The 21746-nt window shown below is 43.3% G+C and overlaps 1 protein-coding gene across 10 annotated transcripts in view; it reads left to right on the top strand.

The window, feature by feature from the left end:
• SANBR (SANT and BTB domain regulator of CSR) overlaps positions 1 to 21746 on the top strand; it is a 73479-nt gene continuing 51733 nt past the window's right edge. The window contains exons 1-8 of one of the 10 annotated variants that reach the window (XM_089326393.1): positions 29 to 189; positions 1246 to 1448; positions 2390 to 2524; positions 8890 to 9048; positions 13768 to 13954; positions 15411 to 15504; positions 17290 to 17528; positions 20836 to 20894. In XM_089326393.1, coding sequence (XP_089182519.1) covers positions 8899 to 9048; positions 13768 to 13954; positions 15411 to 15504; positions 17290 to 17528; positions 20836 to 20894 — 729 coding nt within the window. In that variant the 5' untranslated portion in view covers positions 29 to 189; positions 1246 to 1448; positions 2390 to 2524; positions 8890 to 8898. Of the gene's footprint in view, positions 190 to 1245; positions 1449 to 2389; positions 2525 to 8889; positions 9049 to 13767; positions 13955 to 15410; positions 15505 to 17289; positions 17529 to 20835; positions 20895 to 21746 lie in introns of all 10 variants that reach the window. The other 9 variants (XM_008254366.5, XM_051838388.3, XM_089326394.1 and 6 more) reach the window with 9 other exon arrangements.

The raw sequence follows: 21746 nt of genomic DNA, 5'->3' as shown, positions 1-21746 counted from the left end.
GGCCGGCGCTCTCCCACCCCTCGGCGCTGGTTCCCGGCCGCTGCTACCAGCGCTCTAAGGTGGCGTGTGAGTGCGCCGCGCCGCCGGGGTGCGGGCTGGCTTGCGGGAGAGATTCAGGGTGTGAACGCGGGCGGTGCCGGCAACTGCAGGTGACAAAGGCGCAGCGAGGGCCGCCGCAGCCCTGTGGAGGTGAGCAAGACGCCGACGGAGCAGGAAGTGGAGCGAGGGGCGGTACCGCTCGCAGCCAGCCCGTCCCGCCGCGGCCGCTCGGCCACCACGGGGCAGGCTGGGCCGAAGGCGTGCTCCCCAAACGCCCCCTGACGCCCTGTCGCGCAGCCCGCAGCCCGCAGCGCTCCGGAAGCCCTCCGGCTCGCCAGCCCGGCAGCCAGTCCCGGCCGGAGGACCAGCGGAGGGCGTTCCGGGCCTGTGCCCCGTATCTGTGCTGCTTGGCCCCGCTGCCCCGCACCTTTGTCTGCCCCTCGCCCGCTCCGCGCCCGCAGGGTGTCTGCGCCCACATGGGGAGGGGGTGGGAGCACCGCGAGGGGCTCGGGGTGCCCTGAGGACGCGCCGCGCACTTTGCCGCTGGGCCCAAGGTGTCAAGGGCTTTGATCGACTCATCCTGGGTTTGGGATGTGGTTTTACTTTGTTCTTCCCAAAACCCGCTGCCGCGGTCGTCGTTTGCGGTCAAGGTCGGGAAGCCTGGGCACAGGGCTTCTCTCCGGTCCAGGATGGCCCCGTGTTACCGTCACCCTCTGTTATGCCAAAGGCCTGTCACCTGCCCCTCTGGCCGGCTTCTCTTCCCTTGGCCACTGCCTAGGGGGAAAGTCTCTGTCCACAACAGCCTTTCTGTATTTGAAAAAAGAAAATAAAATTCAGATGTTGCGGACTTGTGTTGCAGGAGTGACTTGGCTTTATCAATACATACATAAGCCTATAAAGAATAGTTTATTAAACAAGTGCAATTTTATCGTTGTTAAATAGCATTTTACTTCAAGATTTTAAAACTTTATAACGTGAATGTGAGATTGATGAATAGTAGTAGTGTGATTTGAGCTTCGAACTTTTTCATATTGTCATTGTTTTTGATAAATTGATACCTTTTCCAGAATGAGGTGCACTGTGACAGCTCTTTCAAGGGAATTTTATTAGAGATTATCCGTCAGTACTATGCCTGTCATACTTACATTCAGACTGTAATGGAAGCTTGCTTTTTTTTGTTTTTTGTTTTGTTTTGGGTTTTGAAAGGAAGAGAGAGAGAGAGAGAAATCTCCCACCTACTGGTTTACTCCCCAGATGCCCTAACCAGCCAGGGCTGGGCCAAGCAGAAGCTTAGATCCAGGAATTCCACTTTGGCTTTCTACGGAGGCCCAACAAAATGATAGTAAAAGCACCTCATGTCCTAACACGCCTCCCAAATTGTGTAGAATGGAAAGTCATGCGCATACAAGGTAAGTAAGTGCAGAGTAGTGCTTTCTTCATTAGTAAGGATCCGGGTGTTTCAACAGTGCTGTTGATTTCTGTTAGGCATATTGATTAAATTGCCACTTGGGACACCCAGGTTTCATATTGGAGTGCCTGGTTTGGTTTTGGGTACCTGCTACTCAGTTCTGATCCAGCATTCCTGCTAATGCCCACCCTGCGAGGCAGTAGGTTATGGCTCGAACGCTTGGGTCTCTGCCACCTATGTGGGAGACCTGGATTGAGATCCCAGCTCCTGGTTTTGGCCTGGCCTAGCCCTGGCAATTGGAGACTTTGGGAAGTGAACCAGTGCGTGGAAGATCCTCCCCCAAATAGGATGAAAATAAATAAATAAAAACTTTGTTTTAAAAGTGTTGCAGGGGCGAGAGTTATGGCATAGTGGGTAAAGCTGCCGCCTAGAACGCTGGCATCCCATGTGGTGCTTGTTTGAGTCCCGTCCGCTTGTTTCTGATTCAGCTTCCTGCTGTTGCACCTGAGAGGCTGCAGATGATGGCTCAAATCCTTGGGTTTCTGGCTCCTGGCTTCAGCCTGGCCTAGCCCTGGCTATTTTGGGCCTTTGGGGGGAGTAGCCCAGCTGATGGAACATCTCTCTTCGTCTATCCCTTCCACCCAATCACCCTGCCTTTTAAAAACGTGGGTCTTATTTTCCTTATACTATCACTGCGATAATTGAAGCTCAGGTTGCACCATTCAAAGTGATAGAGCTGGCTCAATGGCTGACTCTTTGTACTCTTTGTTGGCAGCATACTGCATTGGAATGCTGCTGTCTTATCTATCGTGTTAATGAATCTGTTATTCTAGGACCTCTGGAATGGTAATCTGCTACAAACATGTAGTCCTTACTGTGTGCAAGGTAGCGCTTCCCACTTCTCCACAGCAGTCTGTAAGTAAGCAACTATTGGTTTTACAGATGAGGAAATCGAGGCACAGAGATTAACAAATTGGAACCAGATAATACTGTAAGTGATTGAACCAGCATTCAAAGTTGAACAGTCTGGCTACATAGTCTATATTTGGAACCACTATACTACGTTGGTGCTTCAAGGTATGTCTCTGGTTGAAAGCTATGGTTTTTAGAGTACTTAAGGATTCTCCTTTCTGTTTATTTTTTTTTTTTAAAGATTTATTTGAAAGGCAGAGCGACTGAGAGAGGGAGGGAGAAAGAAATCTTCCATCTGCTGGTTTACTCCCCAAATGACTGCAACAGCTGGGTTTGGGCCACCCTGAAGCTAGGAGCCAAGAACTCCTTCCTGGCTTCCCACATGAGTGGAAGAAGCCCAAGTACTGAGGCTGTCTTCCACTGCCTTCCCATTAATAGCAAGCTGAATCAAAAAATAGTACCCAGTACTTGAACCAGCACTTTGATATGGGATGCAAGCATCATAAGCAGCAGCCTAACTTGCTGTGCCACAATGTGGCCCCGTCATTCTTTGTTCCTTTTTAATGTTCACGCATACACGTGTAGAATATCTTATTCCTACCTGATATCCCAGAGCAGTGTCCTATGTAAACAATTATATAATGTTAACCCGTTAAATCCTAAGTTTTAATTCTGAGACTATTTCAGCAACATTTATTTTGAAGTTACCATTAAGTGGTATATTTATTGCTCAAGCCTTTGTAGGTGTCCTGTGTTTAGGACAATGGGACATAATGAGTTAATCATAGTTAATTTTTATTGAGAGCTTACTACATTCCAACACCTGTGCTGTATTTTAACTATCTCAATCCTCAGAAGTAAATGCTATTATTTTATGCTACATCTAATTTTGAGGTGCCTTGTTGTCTTCAGAGTGCGTTCACATAGTAATCTCTGTTTCTCTCTCTGTCAGAGGTATAACCTTTGACTAATTTTTTTTTAAATACTTATTTATTTGAAAGGCAGAGTCACACACACACACACACACACACACACACACACACATCTGCCATCTTCCTGGTACACTCCTAAATGGTCTTCGTGGCCAGGGCTGCACCAGACTGAAACCAGGAACCTGGAACTCTGTCTGGGTCTCCTACGTGACAGGGGCCCAAGTACTTGGGCCATCTTCCATTGCTTTTCCAGGTTCATTAGCCAGGATCTGGATTGGAAGCTGAGCTGTAGGGACCAGAACCAGCCCTCCAGTGTGGAATGTTGGCATCCTAAGGGGCAGCTTAACCCACAGTATCACAACACTGGCCCCATCACCTAATTCTATAGCTGCAGCTCAGTAAGGTTAGGTGACTTACCCTGACTAGCATGTGATAGAGCTAAAACTCAAACCAGAGCTTCAAGCTTTGTACATTGCCTTTTCCACTGTATTGGTTTTCAGTGTATCTTTGCTTTGTATGTCACATCTTAAAACAGATAATATTTTCCGATAAGAGCAGCTTATATTTGGAGGTTGTATTTCCAACCCAGAACCCAGTGTTACTTTTATCATAGATATGACTAGCCACAAACCTTTGGCTTTCTTTTCATTGGTCAATTTATGTTTCAACTGTAGGTACAATGCCTGCCACGTAGTGGAGTTTCAGTATATGTTTGAATAAAATAAGAAGTGTCTGATATAAACATTAGTATTAAAAGGTTGCTGAAATGTTCTAAATTTGAGTGAATACTTTATTTTCTCTCCTATAACTCAGCTTTCCCCTCCTTCATCTCAGAGTCAGAATTTTGTCCAAATGGTTTCACTGAATTATAACTAACTTAAAATGTATTAGGCTTGGCCAGTGCCGTGGCTCACTAGGCTAATCCTCTGCCTGCGGCGCCAGCACACCAGGTTATAGTCCGGGTCGGGGCGCCAGATTCTGTCCCGGTTGCCCCTCTTCCAGGCCAGCTCTCTGCTGTGGCCTGGGAGTGCAGTGGAGGATGGCCCAAGTGCTTGGACCCTGCACCCCATGGGAGACCAGGATAAGTACCTGGCTCCTGGCTTTGGATCAGCGCAATGCGCCAGCCGCAGCAGCCATTGGGGGATGAACCAACGGCAAAGGAAGACCTTTCTCTCTGTCTCCCTCTCTCTCACTGTCCACTCTGCTTGTCAAAAAAAAAAAAAAAAATGCATTAGGCTGTGTCCCTCCCAACCATAAACCATTATTCCCAACTCACTATCTCCCCAGTATTTCACTTCTATTGAATAGAAAGAGCATAGGTTTGAGAGTCAGTTTACTTGGGTTTGAATCCTTGCTTTGCCTCCTACTCTCTCTCACCTTGTACAAAACACATAACTTCTCTGAACCTCTTTCCTTGTCTTGTAAAATTGGGGAGGCCACCTGTTTTATGGGGGTGTAATGAGAACTTCTTGAAATAACTTTTGAAAGACTTTGCACAGTTCCAGGCTCTTAGTAGATAATCAGTCAATAACAGCTGTTCTGTGTCCTTCCTCTGCCTCTCTCTGGCTCCTCTTTGCTTTGACTCTTAACCAAAATTATATTAATATGATAAAATCAGAGACCACATGGCCTGGCCATGCGTTTGTACATAGTTGAGGCTCACTAAATGTTGAACTGCGCCTATTTGGAATGTTATCAACGATGTATGTATGTATGTGAGAGAAAAAGAGAGAGCGAAAAGTCTTGGCCACCCTTGCTAAGATGAGGAGCACTAGTTATGTAACTCAAGGGCTCCTGGATTAAATTAAAGGTTGTGATGGGGAGCCAGGTGAAGAAGTATGGGAGGCCTCCGCTCTGCAGGAGTGAGTGAGTGAGTGTGTGTGTGTGTGTGTGTGTGTGTGAGGGCCTTTCTATATGAGTGTCAGCATGAGTGTATTTGAAGGTTGTAAAGATTAAAGTTCATCAAGCCAGTCATCACATTGCTTCTTTTTTTTGTTTTGTGGTTTTTTTGTTGTTTTTGTTTTTTGACAGGCAGAGTGGACAGTGAGAGAGAGAGACAGAGAGAAAGGTCTTCCTTTGCCGTTGGTTCACCCTCCAATGGCCGCCGCGGCTGGCGCGCTGCGGCTGGCGCGCCATGCTGATCCGAAGGCAGGAGCCAGGTACTTCTCCTGGTCTCCCATGCGGGTGCAGGGCCCAAGCACTTGGGCCATCCTCCACTGCACTCCCTGGCCACAGCAGAGAGCTGGCCTGGAAGAGGGGCAACCGGGACAAAATCCGGCGCCCCGACCGGGACTAGAACCCAGTGTGCTGGCGCCGCAAGGTGGAGGATTAGCCTAGTGAGCCGCGGCGCCGGCCATCACATTGCTTCTAAAGACAAGGAAGAAGAGAAGAACTTCCCAAAGAAAAGTTATTTCAATTGACAGTTGTTATATAATCATCCCCACCTTTTATAACTAGGAATTCTACAGCACAATAACAATGAATACGCTTTACCTAAAATGTCAGATTAACTTGATTTTTTAAATTTATTTATTTATTTATTTTTATTTTTTGACAGGCAGAGTGGACAGTGAGAGAGAGAGACAGAGAGAAAGGTCTTCCTTTGCCGTTGGTTCACCCTCCAATGGCCGCCGCAGCTGGCGCGCAGCGGCCGGCACACCGCACTGATCCGATGGCAGGAGCCAGGAGCCAGGTGCTTTTCCTGGTCTCCCATGGTGTGCAGGGCCCAAGCACCTGGGCCATCCTCCACTGCACTCCCTGGCCACAGCAGAGAGCTGGCCTGGAAGAGGGGCAACCGGGATAGAATCCGGCGCCCCAACTGGGACTAGAACCCGGTGTGCCGGCGCCGCTAGGCGGAAGATTAGCCTAGTGAACCGCGGCGCTGGCAACTTGATTTTTTTAAACAAAAGATTTATTTATTTGAAAGGCAGTTACAAAAAGAGGGAGAAGCAGAAAGAGAGATCTTCCATCTGCTGGTTCGCTCCTCAAATGGCCACAACAGCTGGGGCTGGGCCTGGGCCTGGGCCTGGGCCTGGCCAAAGACAGGAGCTGGTAGCTTCATCCATGTTCTTCCACATGGGTGCAGGGGCCCAAGCGCTTGGACCGTCCTCCACTGCTTTCCCAGGCACAACAGCAGGGAGCCAGATTGGAAGTGGAGCAGCCAGGACTTAAAACAATCTATTTGGAATTTCGGCACTGCAGGCAGTAGCTTAATCTGCTGTAGCACAGTACCAGGCCCATGATTTTAAATTTCATTTTATTCCATCAGTAAAAAATCAATATGCTCAGCTTTCGCTGTAGCATCGACATTCACTAACAGACGAAAAGGGGAATATTGCTTAGGAATTGAATGAAATAATGATTCTTTTTATAACTAGCTATGTTTTAGGAGGCTTCTTTTTTTTTCTTGTAAGATTTATCTATTTATTTGAGAAGCAAAGTTACAGAGAGGGAGAGACAGAGTTCTTCCATTTGCTGGTTCACTTCCCAAATGGCCACAACAGTTGGAGCTAGGCTGATCCAAAGCCAGGAGCTTCTTTCTTGAGTGCAGGGGCCCAAGGACATGGGCCATCTTCCACTGCTTTCCCGTGCTATTAGTAAGGAGCTGGATTAGAAGTTTTAGCAGCTGGGATTCGAAATGGTATCCATATGGGTTACTGGTACTGCAGGCAGAGGCTTAGCCTACTACGCCACAGCACCAGCTCCAAAGAAGAATTTTTTACTTTTTTTATTCCATTATCTATGAATTGCTAATCAGCATATCAATCAAAAACACATAAGCAAGATAAATTGTATTCAGTCTTTTCCCCCCAATATTTTTTCTTTCCTTGTCCCTTTCTCTCTCTTTCTTTCTCTGTCGTTTCTCTCCCTCCCTCCCTCCCCCTCTCACTTTCTCTCTTCCTTCCTCCCTTTCTTATTTATTTAAAAGACTAAAGGGGCGAGGGCAGGGATCTTCCATTTTCTGGTTCACACCCCAAATGCTTGCAATAACCAGGTCTGAACCAGTCCAAAGCCACGAGCCAGGAACTCCATCCTGATTCCCACCATGGGTTGCAGGGACCCAAGCACTTGGGCCATCCTCTGCTGCCCTTCCAGGTACATTAGCGAGGAACTGGATCAGAAGTAGGAATAGCCAGCACACAAACCAGCACCCTGATAATGGCATGCCAGCAGCAGTAGCTTAATCTGCTACACCACAATGCTGCCTCTGCCTCTGTCTCTCTCTCTGTCTCTCTCTCTCTCTCTCTCTCTCCCCCTCTTAATTTGAAAGGCTAAGAGAAATAGATAGGGAGAAGAGAAAGATCTTCCATCTGCTGGTTTACTCTCCAGATGCCCACAACAGCCAGGACGGGGCCAAACTGAAGCCAGGAGCTTCAGTCTGGGTCTCCCATGTGGATGGCAGGGACCCATAAGCTTCAGCCATCACCTGCTGCCTCCCAGAGTACACTTTAGCAGGAAGCTGGAATTGGAAGTGGAGCTGGGACTGAATCCAGGCACTCCAATAAGGGATGCAGGTGTCCCATCCAGTTTCTTAACCACTGTGCCAAGTGCGTATCCCTCCTCCCCAGTATTTTATTACAAAATATTTGAACATCTAGCAGATTGTCAGAAATAATTTTACAGTGTACACCTATAAGCCCATCATCTAGATTCTGCCATTAATATATTTTTTCTTTTTTTTTAAAATTTTTTGACAGGCAGAATGGACAGTGAGAGAGAGACAGAGAGAAAGGTCTTCTTCCTTTGCCGTTGGTTCACCCTCCAATGGCTGCCACGGCCAGCGCTCTGCGGCCGGCGCACCGCGCTGATCCAAAGCCAGGAGCCAGGTGCTTCTCCTGGTCCTCCCATGTGGGTGGGTGCAGGGCCCAAGCACTTGGGCCATCCTCCACTGCACTCCCGGGCCACAGCAGAGAGCTGGACAGGAAGAGGAGCAACCGGGACAGAATCTGGCGCCCTGACCGGGACTGGAACCCCGTGCGCTGGCGCCACAGGCGGAGGATTAGCCTTAGTGAGCCGTGGTGCTGGCCCCATTAATGTATTTTTCAAAGATTTATTTACTTATTTATTTGAAAGAGAGGGAGAAAATCTTCCATCTACTAGTTCACTGGAATAACTGGGGCTGGGCCAGGCTGAAGCCAGGATCTCTGTCAGCATCTCCCACATTGGTGGCAGGGACCCATAACCCAGGCCATTCTGTGCTGATTTCCCTGGTGCATTAGTAGGAAGCTGGATTGGGAAGCAGAGAAGCCAAGACTCAAACCAGCTGTCTGATGTGGAATACTGATGTCAAAAGTAGTGGCCTAACCTGCTGCACCACAATGCCAGCCCTTAGCGTTAATATTTTATTCTGCTTGTTTTTTTTTTTTTTAATCACCTGTGTGTCTGTATCATTCTATACATCCATGTATTGATGTATGCTCAAATGTTTTTGTACTTGAAGGGATTTGGACTGTTAATTTTTGTTTATTTTAGGTTAGTTTTATTTTTCTTTTACTAGTTGCAAATAATTCTTAGGAATAAATTGTAACTGATTTATAATGCTCTAAAAACATTGGGATTTCCAGTGTAAATAAAGCTGTTTGTCTTCCTTACCCATAGTTTCTAAAGATGAGTCGTGAATATTCAGAGAACAACAATTTCCTGAACAATAACAACCAAATGGTGTTGGACATGATCCTTTATCCATTAATTGGCATCCCTCAGACCATCAACTGGGAAAGTGTGGCAAGGCTTGTGCCTGGATTAACACCCAAAGAGGTAAAGAATAGTTCCCCAGATACCTTCTGCAAAAAACTTAGAAAAAGTGATCAATTTAAAGAAAGAACTAAGAGAGAAAGCAGTTGGACTGTTTATATATGCATATATGAATGTATATATGTATCTATGGTTTGACAAATGCAAAGTTTATAAATTATGTTACCCACCTGGTTTATTTAAATTCAACTTCATCTTGCATGTTAACAACAGCTGAAAAGTCATTAATATCTTTATTTAAGCATTTGGAGTTTTAGCAAAAAAAATCATTATTTATTCCACTGTATTGAAATGTTTCTCCTGTGTTTTCTAGTAATTTCATAGTTTTCAGGTGTTACATTAAGGTTTTTGATCCATTTTGAGTTGATTCTGGTATGGGTAGGGGGTTTGGCAAATTGTTTGTGCATTGCCATGAGCTTTTCAAAGCCTTCTTTTGCCACTTTTCCCCCCTTAGCCTCCTCCGAAGCTTACGTGGCACTGCACCATCAGTCACCTTCATTCAGTGCCTGTGCGTCTCTCCCCTGCCCTGTCCCTCTCCCACCTGCTATTGCTTGGTGCTGATTTAATTGTAAACAGAAAGCAGATGAGCACTGAAATTATGCTTTCATTTTGATGATGTATATGATTTTACTAAGGTGGGCCTCACAATCAAAATTTAAAATTTAAAAATCCTGATAGGGAATAATCCTGCAGTTCATCCCTGGACACTGTTGGAGAAGCATCTCAGGATTTCTGCTGTTAAAAGGAACCCTGAAGTGCTTGAATCACCTCAGTTCTAGAAGTAGAAATGACCAATTTACCTTCTTAGGAAGCTTAAGCATACTCAGAGCAAGTTACAAATTCAACAAAATCCCCATCAAATACTTCAGTGACATTCTCCGTAGGACTGGGGGGGGGAATCCCAAAATTCATATGATAGAAGCACAAAAGACCCCTAAATAGACAAAGCAGCCTTGAGCAAGAAGAACAAAGCTGGAGGCATCACAATACCTGATTTCAAGAAATGCTACAGAGCTATTGTAACAAATGCAGCATGGTACTGGCTTGAAAATAGGTAGACCAGTGGAACAGAATAGGTACCAAGGAATGAATCTGTGCCTCCATAGCCAACTGATTCTCAACAAAAGAGCCAAAAATATACATTGGAGAAATGACCCTCAATAAATGGTTCTGAGAAAACTGGATGTCCATATGTAGAAAATTGAAGATTGACCCCTCCCCACTGCCCTGCCCATCACAGACACTGAGGAAGTATGTGTTGAATAGTGAATGAATCAAGTTCTGTCTTCTGCTTTTACAGCTGAGAAAACTGGGACCCACAGAGACTACTTGCACTCAGACTCTTTTCTACTTAGTGCTTATATAAAAACTATTTTCTCTGTGCCTCACCATTTTTTAAATGTAATTTTAAAATTTTATTTAAACAGGCATACTGATTATATAATATTTAAGTCTGCGTGTAGACCTCTTTTAAATGCCTTTTTTACAAGGGTTACTTCATTTTCAAAGACCTAAACCTTGTGTAAACATATCTTTGTATTAACAGTAACCATGTAAATAATAATTACCTAAAATAGTGCTTGATATCTAGCAGGTACTTGGTAAGTATCTGTTTAATAAATGCATGCTTTGCACTTTCCTGATAGCTAATGCATGTTATTCATTGAATATATACACATGCACAGTCTATATTTCTCATTTTACACCCTTTAGATTACTTGGTCTGCTGTGTAACTTGCTGTCTACATTGATGTTGATAGAGATTTAAAATTGGATGCTATTGCAGTGTTGTTTGACTTAAGATCTACAGCAAAGAAGGCTCTTTTATATCATGACCTAGTAAACATGTAGAAATATTTTTGTAAGAGTGCTTATTTGTACTGTGCTTACTGTAGTCTTGATATTTTCTAATTATTTTTTAAAAATTTTTACTTATTTATATTTTATTTGAAAGGTAGACAGGCAGAGATCTGCCATCTACTCATGTATAACCCAAATGTCCTCAACAGGCAGGGCTGGGCCAGCCTAAAACCAAGAGCCGAGAACTCAGTCTGGGTCTCCCACATGGGTGACAGGGACCCAACTATTTTAACACGACTCCCAGGATGTGCATTCTCAAGAAGCTAGAATGGAGAACATAGACAGGGCTGAAACCCAGACACTCAAATAGGGCATGTGGGCATCCCAAGCAGTGTTTTAACTGCTATACTAAATATGCCCTCCCCACTTTGAGAAAGAGAGAAATCTTCCATCTGGTGGTTCTCCCCCCAAATGGAGGCAACAGCCAAGGATGGGCCAGACTGAAGCTAGGAGCCAGGAACTCCATCCTGGTCTCCCACATAGGCCTAAGGACTTGGGCCATCTTCCACTACTTTCTTAGGTGCATTAGCAGGGAGCTGGATTGGAATTGAAGCATCCTGGAATCGTACCAGTGCTCATATGGGGTGCTGGCATCATTGTTACTCTGGGTTTTATAAACTGATTTCACGATCAACTAATAGGTTAAGGTAAAACTCTCCTAGAGCAAACTGTGATGAAATACTAACATATATGACTCTGAAGTGTTACCACAGTACATATTTTTTTAAAGATTTTATTTTTTACTTGAGAGTCAGAGTTACACAGAGAGAAGAGAGGCAGAGAGAGAGGTCTTACATCCAATGGTTCACTCCCCAGTTGGCCACAGCGGCCGGAACTGCGCCGATCCGAAGCCTGGAGCCAGGAGCTTCTTCCGGATTTCCCACGTGGGTGCAGGGGCCCAAGGACTTGGACCATCTTCTACTGCTTTCTCAGGCCATAGCAGAGAGCTGGATCGGAAGTGGAGCAGCCAGGACTAGAACCGGCACCCATATGGGATGCTGGTGCTTCAAGCCAGGGCATTAACCCACTGCGCCACAGCGCCGGCCCCACCACAGTATATTTTGTATAAGGTCAATCTCACTGTTCGTGAAAACAGAGACTTTATTAGTAATTTTATTAAAGAAAATCTGATGTCATAAATCAGACACTTTTTTTTATTTTTTTATTTTTTGACAGGCAGAGTTAGACAGTGAGTGAGAGAGAGAGAAAGGTCTTCCTTCCATTGGTTCACCCCCTAAATGGCCACTACGGCCGGTGCACTGCGCCAATCCGAAGCCAGGAGCCAGGTACTTCCTCCTGGTCTCCCATGTGGGTGCAGGGCCCAAGCACTTGGGCCATCCTCCACTGCCTTCCCAGGCCACAGCAGAGAGCTGGCCTGGAAGAGGGGCAACCGGGACAGAATCTGGCGCCCCAACCGTGACTAGAACCCGGTGTGCCGGCGCCACAGGCGGAGGATTAGCCAAGTGAGCTGCGGCGCCAGCCAATCAGACACTTTTTAGTTTGCTTCCTATCAAAGTTTAGAATTTGGTTTTATTCTTAGTGTATATTCAGTTAATGTAAAAGTTTTTAGCAGAATTTTAGTATTATCAGCTAGTGATACATGTAGACTAAAAAGAAATATGATTGTCAAGAGTCTTTTTCTACAAGAAATTGAATATGTTATGCCTTTGGGTTAAAGCATATTTTTAAAAATTCCACCCTGAATAGATAAAAAATTCAGTTGTTACCAAATTAATATTTACTTAGAAAGTAATGATCGTAGAAAAGTGTCTTCAGATAGAAAGCAAGGGGGCTGGCGCTGTGATGTAGTAGGCTAAGCCTCTGCCTGCAGCGCCAGCATCCCATATGGGCCCCAGTTCAAGTCCCAGCTGCTCCTCTTCTGATCCAGGTCTCTGCTGATGGCCTGGGAAACCAGTAGAAGATATCCCAAGTGTGGGCCCCTGTACCCATGTAGGAGACCAGGAAGTAGCTCCTGGCTCCTGGCTTTGGATCACACAATTTTGGCCGTTGCAGCTATTTGGGGAGTGAAACAGCAGATGGAAAACTTTTCTCTCTGTGTCTCACTCTGTCTGTAACTCTACCTTTCAAATAAACAAATAAAATATTTTTTAGAAAAAGAAAATATGTTATCTCTCTTTTTTAAAAAGATTTATTTATTTAAAAGGTAGAATTAGAGAGAGGGGGAGGGACAGGGAGATAGAGCTCTTACATCCTCTGGTTGACTCTCCAAATGGTTATAATAGCGGGGAGCTGGGCCAGGCTGATGCCAGGAACCACGAGCTTATTCTGGGTCTGCCATGTGGGTGGCAGGGGCCCAAGCATTTGCGCCATCTTCTACTGCTTTCCCAGGTACATTAGCAGGGAATTGAATTCTTAGTGAAGCACCTGGGACATGAAACAGCACCCATGTGGGATGCTGGCATTATAGGTGGCAACTTCACCCACTGTACCACATTGGCCCCTGTTTTTTTTTTTTTATTTAAAATGTTCATATTTTTTATTTAAAAAAATCCTGAATGGGTGAGCATTTGTACTAGTGGTCAAGACACCAGTTGAAATGCCTGCATCCCAGATCAGAGTGCCTGGATTCAAGTCCCAACTGCTCCCTGCTAATACACACCGTTATAATAGAAAGCAGTGGTGAAGGCTCAAGTAGCTGGGTTCCTGCCAGCCACATAGGAGATCCAGATTGAGCTCCCAGCTTCTGCCAGGCCCAGCCCCAGCTGTTGAGGGCATTTTGGGAATGAACCTGCAGATGGAGGATAGCTCTGTCTCTCTGCTGCTGCTCAAATATAAATAGATAATAAAAATTTTAAAATCCTCCAAACCTCTTTATTTTTTTTTCATGTTATGTCATAACAGTGTGCAAAACGGTTTGATGAGCTGAAAAGCAGTGGAAACTCGCCTGTTGACAACCAGTATAGTCCCCTCATGGCTGCTGGAGAGAGTCCCGTTGAAACCTTAGCCACATACATCAAATCCTCTCTTTTGGATACACAGGGAGACATTCAGGAGACTGCAGTTGATCAGGATGCAGTTTCTAAGTCAGGTAAAATTTCAAAGTAAAATGTAGTACTTGGCCTATAATTCCATGGGATTTTATACATTCCTCTCAGCTTTTCTTTTTTTAAAGGCTAATATGACATTAATATTAGTTTTTGAATCTTCTTGAAAAACATTTAAAGTGTTATTATATAGGTCAGACACTATTACCAAAGCAAAGTGTTTACTGTATCAAAGTTTCCTACTCCAGTCTGTTGCCCTGGTTATCCTGTTTATCATTTACTATAAATATTCTTTTACTTTAAAGGAATTTCTAAAATGATTTATTTATTTGAAAGGCAGAGTGACAGAGAAAGAGATCTTCCATTCATTGCTCCAGTCCCTAAATGCCCATGACAGCAGGGTCTGAGTCAGACTGAAGCTAGGAGCAGGAATTCCATCCAGGTCTCCTGCATGGGTGGCAGGAACCCAAGTACTTGGGCCATCATCTGCTGTATCCCAGGTGCATGAGTAGGAAGCTGGATTAGAAGCGGAGGCAGGACTCGATCCCAGGCACTTAGACGTGGGATGCAGGCATCCCAAGTGGCAGCTTAACCCACTGCTCCATAAGACCTTTCCTCTTTTAAAGGAATTTGACATATACTTTGTACTTCATTATCTTTTTCTTACTGAGAGTCTTGCTTATCTCTCATATAATCTTTTTTTTAAAGATTTATTTATTTATCATTTGAAAGGCAGAGTTACAGAGAAAAAGAGGGAAGAGATTTCCATCCTGTGGTTCACTCCTTCAAATGATTGCAGCAGCTGGAGTCAGGAGCTTCTTTGGGGTCTCTCACTTGGGTGGCAGGGGCCCAACTACTTGGACCATATTCTGCTGCTTTCTCAGGCATTTCCAGGGTGCTCAATCAGAAGTGGAGCAGCCAGGACTCGGACCAGTGCCCATACGGGATACCAGTGTTGCAGGCAGTGGCTTAACCTACTGTGTCACAGCGCCAGCCCTTCTCATGTAATCTTTTTTAAAGTTACTCTTTATTACAGTTAACAAGAGCTTCAAATGACACTGGCAGGGAGAAGAGAAATTTTCTGCAGTTTTATTAGAAATAATTGGTTTTAGAAAACCTTAATATGAATTGAGTTATTTTATTCTCAGCAGCAGCAGAGTTTTGATATAAATATATTTGCTTCAGGAAGAGAAAACTGTGCCATTGGCTTCTGAACATTTGGTCCCTATTTGTACACGTCACCTCAGTATTTGAAATCTGCTCTATAACATTAGCAATTTGTGATCCGCTTTTTTATGCTATTTTTCAATATACTTTTAGAAATAGGGAAATGCCACCTGACAAGTACAGTCTTTAAGAAGCCTTGAAATCATGCGTTTACAGTATTACCATTCAATAGGTAAAACCCATAATCAGCTAGAAATGCTAACCAGCACCCCTCCCTTTTTCTTTTTCTTTTTCTTTTTCTTTTCTTTGTATGTGTTTGTTTCTGTATTTAAGGAAGACATAGTATAGCTTCCACAAGGAATTGTTCTTCAGAAAGTGAAAATTGTACTACTCATAATGGTGGAGAAAAGACTGAAGAATCTGAAGGGTAGGAGGCTGGCTGTTTGCTAGATAAGCTTTAATGTTCATATCAATGTTATAAAATATATTGTGATTTATTTATCAGTTACCATAATTTAGGAATTTCACATTACACAATGCTAAAACAATTGGAATCAGCTTAGTTCACATTTAGAACTGTAAATAGCTGCTTAATACCTAAACATATGACTTACTCATGCTGTTGTTTAGTTGGACTATATAGATTTACATGTTTACAAATTCACTTTGATATTTTGTCAATACTAGCGATAACATCATTAAATTTTGAAAAGTAAAGTATAACATCCCCCAAAAATCTGTTACTAGTTTTCCAATTTTACTACAGACTAGAAGTGTATTTTAGAACTATTTGAATATAATTACTCATAACTGAAGCAGAATGTGTTTTTCAATATGTTATTTTGATAGTTTTATACTGTTTGTATATTGTAAACAAATGTTTGCTTTGATGAATTTTGAAAATGAGTACACCATATAACCATTGCCCAAATCAAGGGACAGAACATTTTCATCATCCCCTGAAAGTTTCTTTGTATACCTTTACTTTTGATAGATTTTTTTTAAATAGTAGGTTTACTAATACGTAATTCACATGTCATAAAATGTACTCTTGAAAAAGTCTGAAGATAGTGGTGATGGTTGTGCAACAGTGTGACTATGCTTAATTCCCTGAACTGGACACTTAAAAATGGTTAAAATGACAAATTTTACATTATGTATATTTTACTACAATAAAAAAGAATTACCTCTGTATATAGTTCAGTGATTTTTAACTGGTAGGTTTGTGTGGCACTAAAATTTGCTAGTTTTTTTTAACTGGAATTATCTACTATTCCATATTTTCATCCAAAAAGCCATAGAAATTTTATGCTTTATTTTACCAGAAATTACCTGTTTATATTTGACCATAATTACCTTTAAAGAACAGTTTGTGAGAAGTTATTTGAATTATTTTCTAGCCCAATTTTATTTCAAAAGTAATTTTTTTTTTAGACATTGTGAAATTCAGTTAAAATAAATTCATACTGTAGGCTAGTGTCTATTGTTTTCCTTTTGTGGTGGCGTGAAGGCAAATGTGGGTCACACTGGTGTTTCTATTTGAGGTGACGCAATTTTCAAAGAAAGTAAATTCAAGCAGTATATGGTTTTTGAAGAAAACTTTCTAGTGCATCATCTAAACTAGTTCTTAAATTATTTTTAAATATGCAAATATATTGTCCTAACAATTTTTAAGTGTATTTTTTATTTATACTTTTTGAATACAAACCTAAAAGCAAAATTTCTTGCTATTAAAAATAAGCCATGCTAACTTTTAATTGGATTTGTCAGTAAACCATTTAAACTGTTTTTCCTTTTTGTGAGTATGAAAATGTAGTATTTAACCATTATTTTCCTCTCTTACTCATAATCACTTAAAAATGCCATTTTATGTTCCTTGCAAAAATCAGAATGTATTAATTTATCTTGGTTAATTGGCATTGTTTTTATATATATTACATTTAATATATAACTGAAAAATAAATTTTAAACTGAAATTGAGTCCTTTAATAACAATATTTTTGTCTTATTAAGTCAGTAGCTTAGCAAAATTAGTCTTAATCTTAGATACAAACAGGCTATCAAAATAATTTTGAAAAATTCTGAATGTCAAACTCTATAAAATTGTTGTTGGTCAGAATCTTCAAGAACTTCTTACCATCACTAAATGTTAATATTCATGGCTCCTCTTCTGAAACTAATGATTTCATTTCTGTGTAATATTTTTATGAAGGCCAAACATGGTGATCCATGTATGTGATGAAGCAAAAAACTTAAAAGAAGATTTTATTTGCCCACGAGATCTTTTGATATCAGAAATGAAGTACTTTGCTGAATATTTATCAATGGATGCCCAGCGCTGGGAAGAGGTGGACATTTCAGTTCATTGTGACGTTCATATTTTCAACTGGTTGATAAAATACGTTAAAAGGAACACTGAGGAGAATAAAGATTCTGAGATGCCCACTTTAGGTAAAAGACAATCTGTTGCTTATTTTGTAGCAAAATTTGTTTGTCACCTGATAGCTGTTTCAGGCCATAAGTGAAATGTAGAAACCTATTTGAACATTAGTATTTATGCTTATATCAGTAACAGCCTTTTAGGAAGCTGGTATCTTTTTGTAAATTTACTTAAGAGTAAATTATGGCAAAGGTCTGTAGATTGGCAGTTCTCAACAAGTGAGGTCCTGGAGACTCTTTTAGAAGGTCTGTAGGTCAAGACAGTTTGAGTTATGATTCCAGCATGTTATCGACATATGTTCAGGTGGTGCAGAAGCAATGATGAGTAAAACTGTTGGAGCTTTCTCCAGATCAAGGCAGGGAACTGGAGTCATTGTGGTCTTCAACATTAGGCACTCATAGTTAAAAGGGAAAAAAAAAAGAAAAGAAAACATCCAGTTTTGTTTAGGAATGTCCTTGATGAAACAGTAAAAAGTTACTAATTGTATTAAATCTTGACCCTTGTCTTGACCCTTGTATAGGCATTCTTGTAATTGTGTGGTGGAAGGGGAAACTCACTTCTGCTGTATACCACTGTATCATGGTTGTCTCGAGGAATTGTTTGAGTCATGAGCTAACCTAGCCGCTTTTTTTTAAGATTTATTTATTTATTTGAATGTCAGAGTTACAGAAAGAGGGCAGGAGAGACAGAGAAGAGATCTTCCATCTGCTGATTGACTCTCCAAAAGGCCACAATGGCCAAGGCTGGACCAGGCCAAAGTCAGGAGCCAGGAGTTTCCTCTAGGTCTCCATGTGGGTGCAGGGGCCCAAAAGCTTGGGCCATCCTCTGCTGTTTTCCCAGGCCACCAGCAGAGAGCTGGATTGGAAATAAAGCAGCTGGGACATGAGCTGGCACCAAATATAATGCCAGTGTCACAGGTGATGGCTTTACCTACTACACCACAGTGCCAGCCCCCACCTAGCTACTTTTTAAGGACTAGAAAACCATTTTTACTTGAGAGAAATTGTGCTTATTCAAACACTTTCTTGAAAATTAATTAGTCATTTAAGTGAAAACAGTTGACTGGTTATTTTTGTCAGTGGTAAAATTCTAGCTTTCAGGCCGGCGCCGCGGCTCACTAGGCTAATCCTCCCCCTTGCGGCGCCAGCACACCGGGTTCTAGTCCCGGTCGGGACGCCGGATTCTGTCCCGGTTGCTCCTCTTCCAGGCCAGCTCTCTGCTGTGGCCAGGGAGTGCAGTGGAGGATGGCCCAAGTCCTTGGGCCCTGCACCCCATGGGAGAGCAGGATAAGTACCAGGCTCCTGCCATCGGATCAGCGTGGTGCGGCGGCCATTGGAGGGTGAACCAACGACAAAGGAAGAAGACCTTTCTCTCTGTCTCTCTCTCTCATTGTCCACTCTGCCTGTCAAAAAAAAAAAAAAATTCTAGCTTTCAAATGAGAAATTAAAGTTTGCAGAACTTACCTGCTTCCAAGATCTGTCTACAGCTTCTCAGTAGTTTTCTGATGAGATTGGTGATCGTGTTAACAAATGAGATTATTTAAAGATAGATAGAGTACAATGAAATGTCTTTTTAAAGATTTATTTTTCATTTATTTGAAAGACAGAGTTAGAGAGGAGGAGGGAAGAGAGAGAAAGGAGTGAACGGCTGGGCCATTGTGAAGTCAGGGGCCAAGAGGTTCTTCCAGGTCTCCCCCATGGGCGCAGGGGCCTCAGGACTTGGGCCATCTGTCACTGCTTTCCCACCATAGCAGAGAGCTGGATCAGAAGTGGAGCAGCCAGGTCTCGAACCAGTACCCATATGGGATGCCGGCACTGCAGATTGCGTTTTAACCACAACACTGGCCCCGCCAGCTGCCTTTTCCCTGAGTTCACCATTCCTATTTTGAGAAGGTTTAATCTAAAATTGTTATTTATTGAAAGATTGGGATCACTTATTTTAAACATTGTCTTCCTAGTACAGGAAAAATTGCTAGTACTAAGCATTTAGAAGAATTGTTATTGTGTTGTAGTGGTGGAAACATTACAATATTTCCTTTTTCTTAAATATGCCTCACGGGAGATGACAGGTATACTCAAACTACCATATCAGGCGTCACCCTCTTTTCTGCTCTGTGTGCCTGAAGGCTGACATTTCTGCAGGGGGAAATTTTTTACCTCTCAGGATCTTTTTTTTTTGTTTTGTTTTGTTTTGTTTTGTTTTGTTTTGTTTTTGTTTTTTTTTTTTTTTTGACAGGCAGAGTGGACAGTGAGAGAGAGAGACAGAGAGAAAGGTCTTCCTTTGCCGTTGGTTCACCCTCCAATGGCCGCCGCGGCTGGCGCACCGCGCTGATCCGATGGCAGGAGCCAGGAGCCAGGTGCTTTTCCTGGTCTCCCATGGGGTGCAGGACCCAAGCACCTGGGCCATCCTCCACTGCACTCCCGGGCCACAGCAGAGAGCTGGCCTGGAAGAGGGGCAACCGGGACAGAATCCGGCGCCCCGACCGGGACTAGAACCCGGTGTGCCGGCGCCGCTAGGCGGAGGATTAGCCTAGTGAGCCGCGGCGCCGGCCCCCTCTCAGGATCTTTTTAAATTAACTATTCATGGGGCCGGTGCTGTGGTGCAGTAGGTTAATCCTCCGCCTGCGGCATCCCATATGGGCACTGGGTTCAAGTCCCATTTGCTCCTCTTCCAGTCCAGCTGTCTGCTGTGGCCTGGGAAAGCAGTAGAAGATGACCCAAGTGCTTGGGCCCCTGCACCCACATGGGAGACCAGGAGGAAGCACCTGGCTCCTGGCTTCAGATTGGCGTAGCTCCGGCCGTTGCAGCCATTTGGGGAGTGAACAAACGGAAGGAAGACCTTTCTTTGCCTCTCTCACTGTCTGTAACTCTACCTGCCAAATAAATAAAAATCTTTAAAAATAATTTTAAAAAATAACTAAACTATTCTGTAACAAACGTTGAACTCCTTTTTAAATAACTTCACTTACAAGTGTGCTCATTAATCATTTTTTAAAATTTCTTTACTTTGACTTTTGCATGTGTTTATGGGCATTGCAAACCTAGGCACCCTCCCCAACTCCCGTCCCCTGTGTCCTGAATTCTATTACTTGATATGAATCCCATTTCAGGACAAATTTACTATGTGTATTCTTTATACTCTTAGTTTTAACACTGAATTTTCTTTTTTGTAACTATTTGTAAGCTATATGGCTTATAAAGTTTATATTAAATTGTCTTTATGAAAGTACATTCGCTTTAACGTGAAAAGGAGCCTGTTCTCAGGAGACTGAAATACAAATCAAGAGAAATTTTTATTTTTTTCTCTCTTGTTTTTTAGAGCCAGGAAATGTCATTTCAATTCTTATATCTTCAGAGTTTTTGAAAATGGATTCATTGGTAAGTACTTATTAAATTTTATTTTATTTATTTATTTATTTTTGACAGGCAGAGTGGACAGTGAGAGAGACAGAGAGAAAGGTCTTCCTTTGCCGTTGGTTCACCCTCCAATGGCCGCCGCGGCCTGCGCGCTGCAGCCGGCACACCGCGCTGATCTGAAGGCAGGAGCCAGGTGCTTCTCCTGGTCTCCCATGGGGTGCAGGGCCCAAGCACTTGGGCCATCCTCCACTGCACTCCCTGGCCACAGCAGAGAGCTGGCCTGGAAGAGGGGCAACTGGGACATCCAGCGCCCCGACCGGGACTAGAACCCGGTGTGCTGGCGCCGTAAGGCGGAGGATTAGCCTATTGAGCCACAGCGCCTGCCAAATTTTATTTATTTATTTATTTACTTTGAGAGGCAGGGAGAGCCCCCATCCATTGGTTCACTCCCCAAATGTCCACAACGGCTAGGGCCAAGCCATGCTGAAACCAGGAACTGGGAACCCAAGCTGAATCTTCCATGTGGATGACAGGGATCCAGCTGCTTGAGCCATCACCTGCTGCCTCCCAGGATGCTCATTAGCAAGAAGCTGGAGTCAGAAGCAGAGCTAAAACTTAACGTAGGCACTCCGAAGTGGGATGTGACCTTCCTGACTGGCAGTTTAACCCCTAGGCCAAGCACCTACTTTGTTAGTATTAATAGAAAAGTAATGCTCGTCTGTTCACTTGATTTTTTTTCTTCAAGTGTCTAGAAAATTCTAAAAATCTTAGTAAAGTGGTTATTATTAATTCAAGAATATAATGTTATTAGAATAAATTTCTGCTTAGGGAGTACTTTGTTTTGTTGGTAAGAGGTTAAGACTAGTATAGTAG

This window comes from Oryctolagus cuniculus, chromosome 2 (genome assembly GCF_051225735.1).
Source record: "Oryctolagus cuniculus isolate XC-2025 breed Fujian yellow rabbit chromosome 2, ASM5122573v1, whole genome shotgun sequence".
Taxonomy (NCBI): domain Eukaryota; kingdom Metazoa; phylum Chordata; class Mammalia; order Lagomorpha; family Leporidae; genus Oryctolagus; species Oryctolagus cuniculus.
The sequence above is the reverse complement of the archived record's forward strand: the minus strand, read 5'-3'. Positions and strand labels throughout refer to the sequence as shown.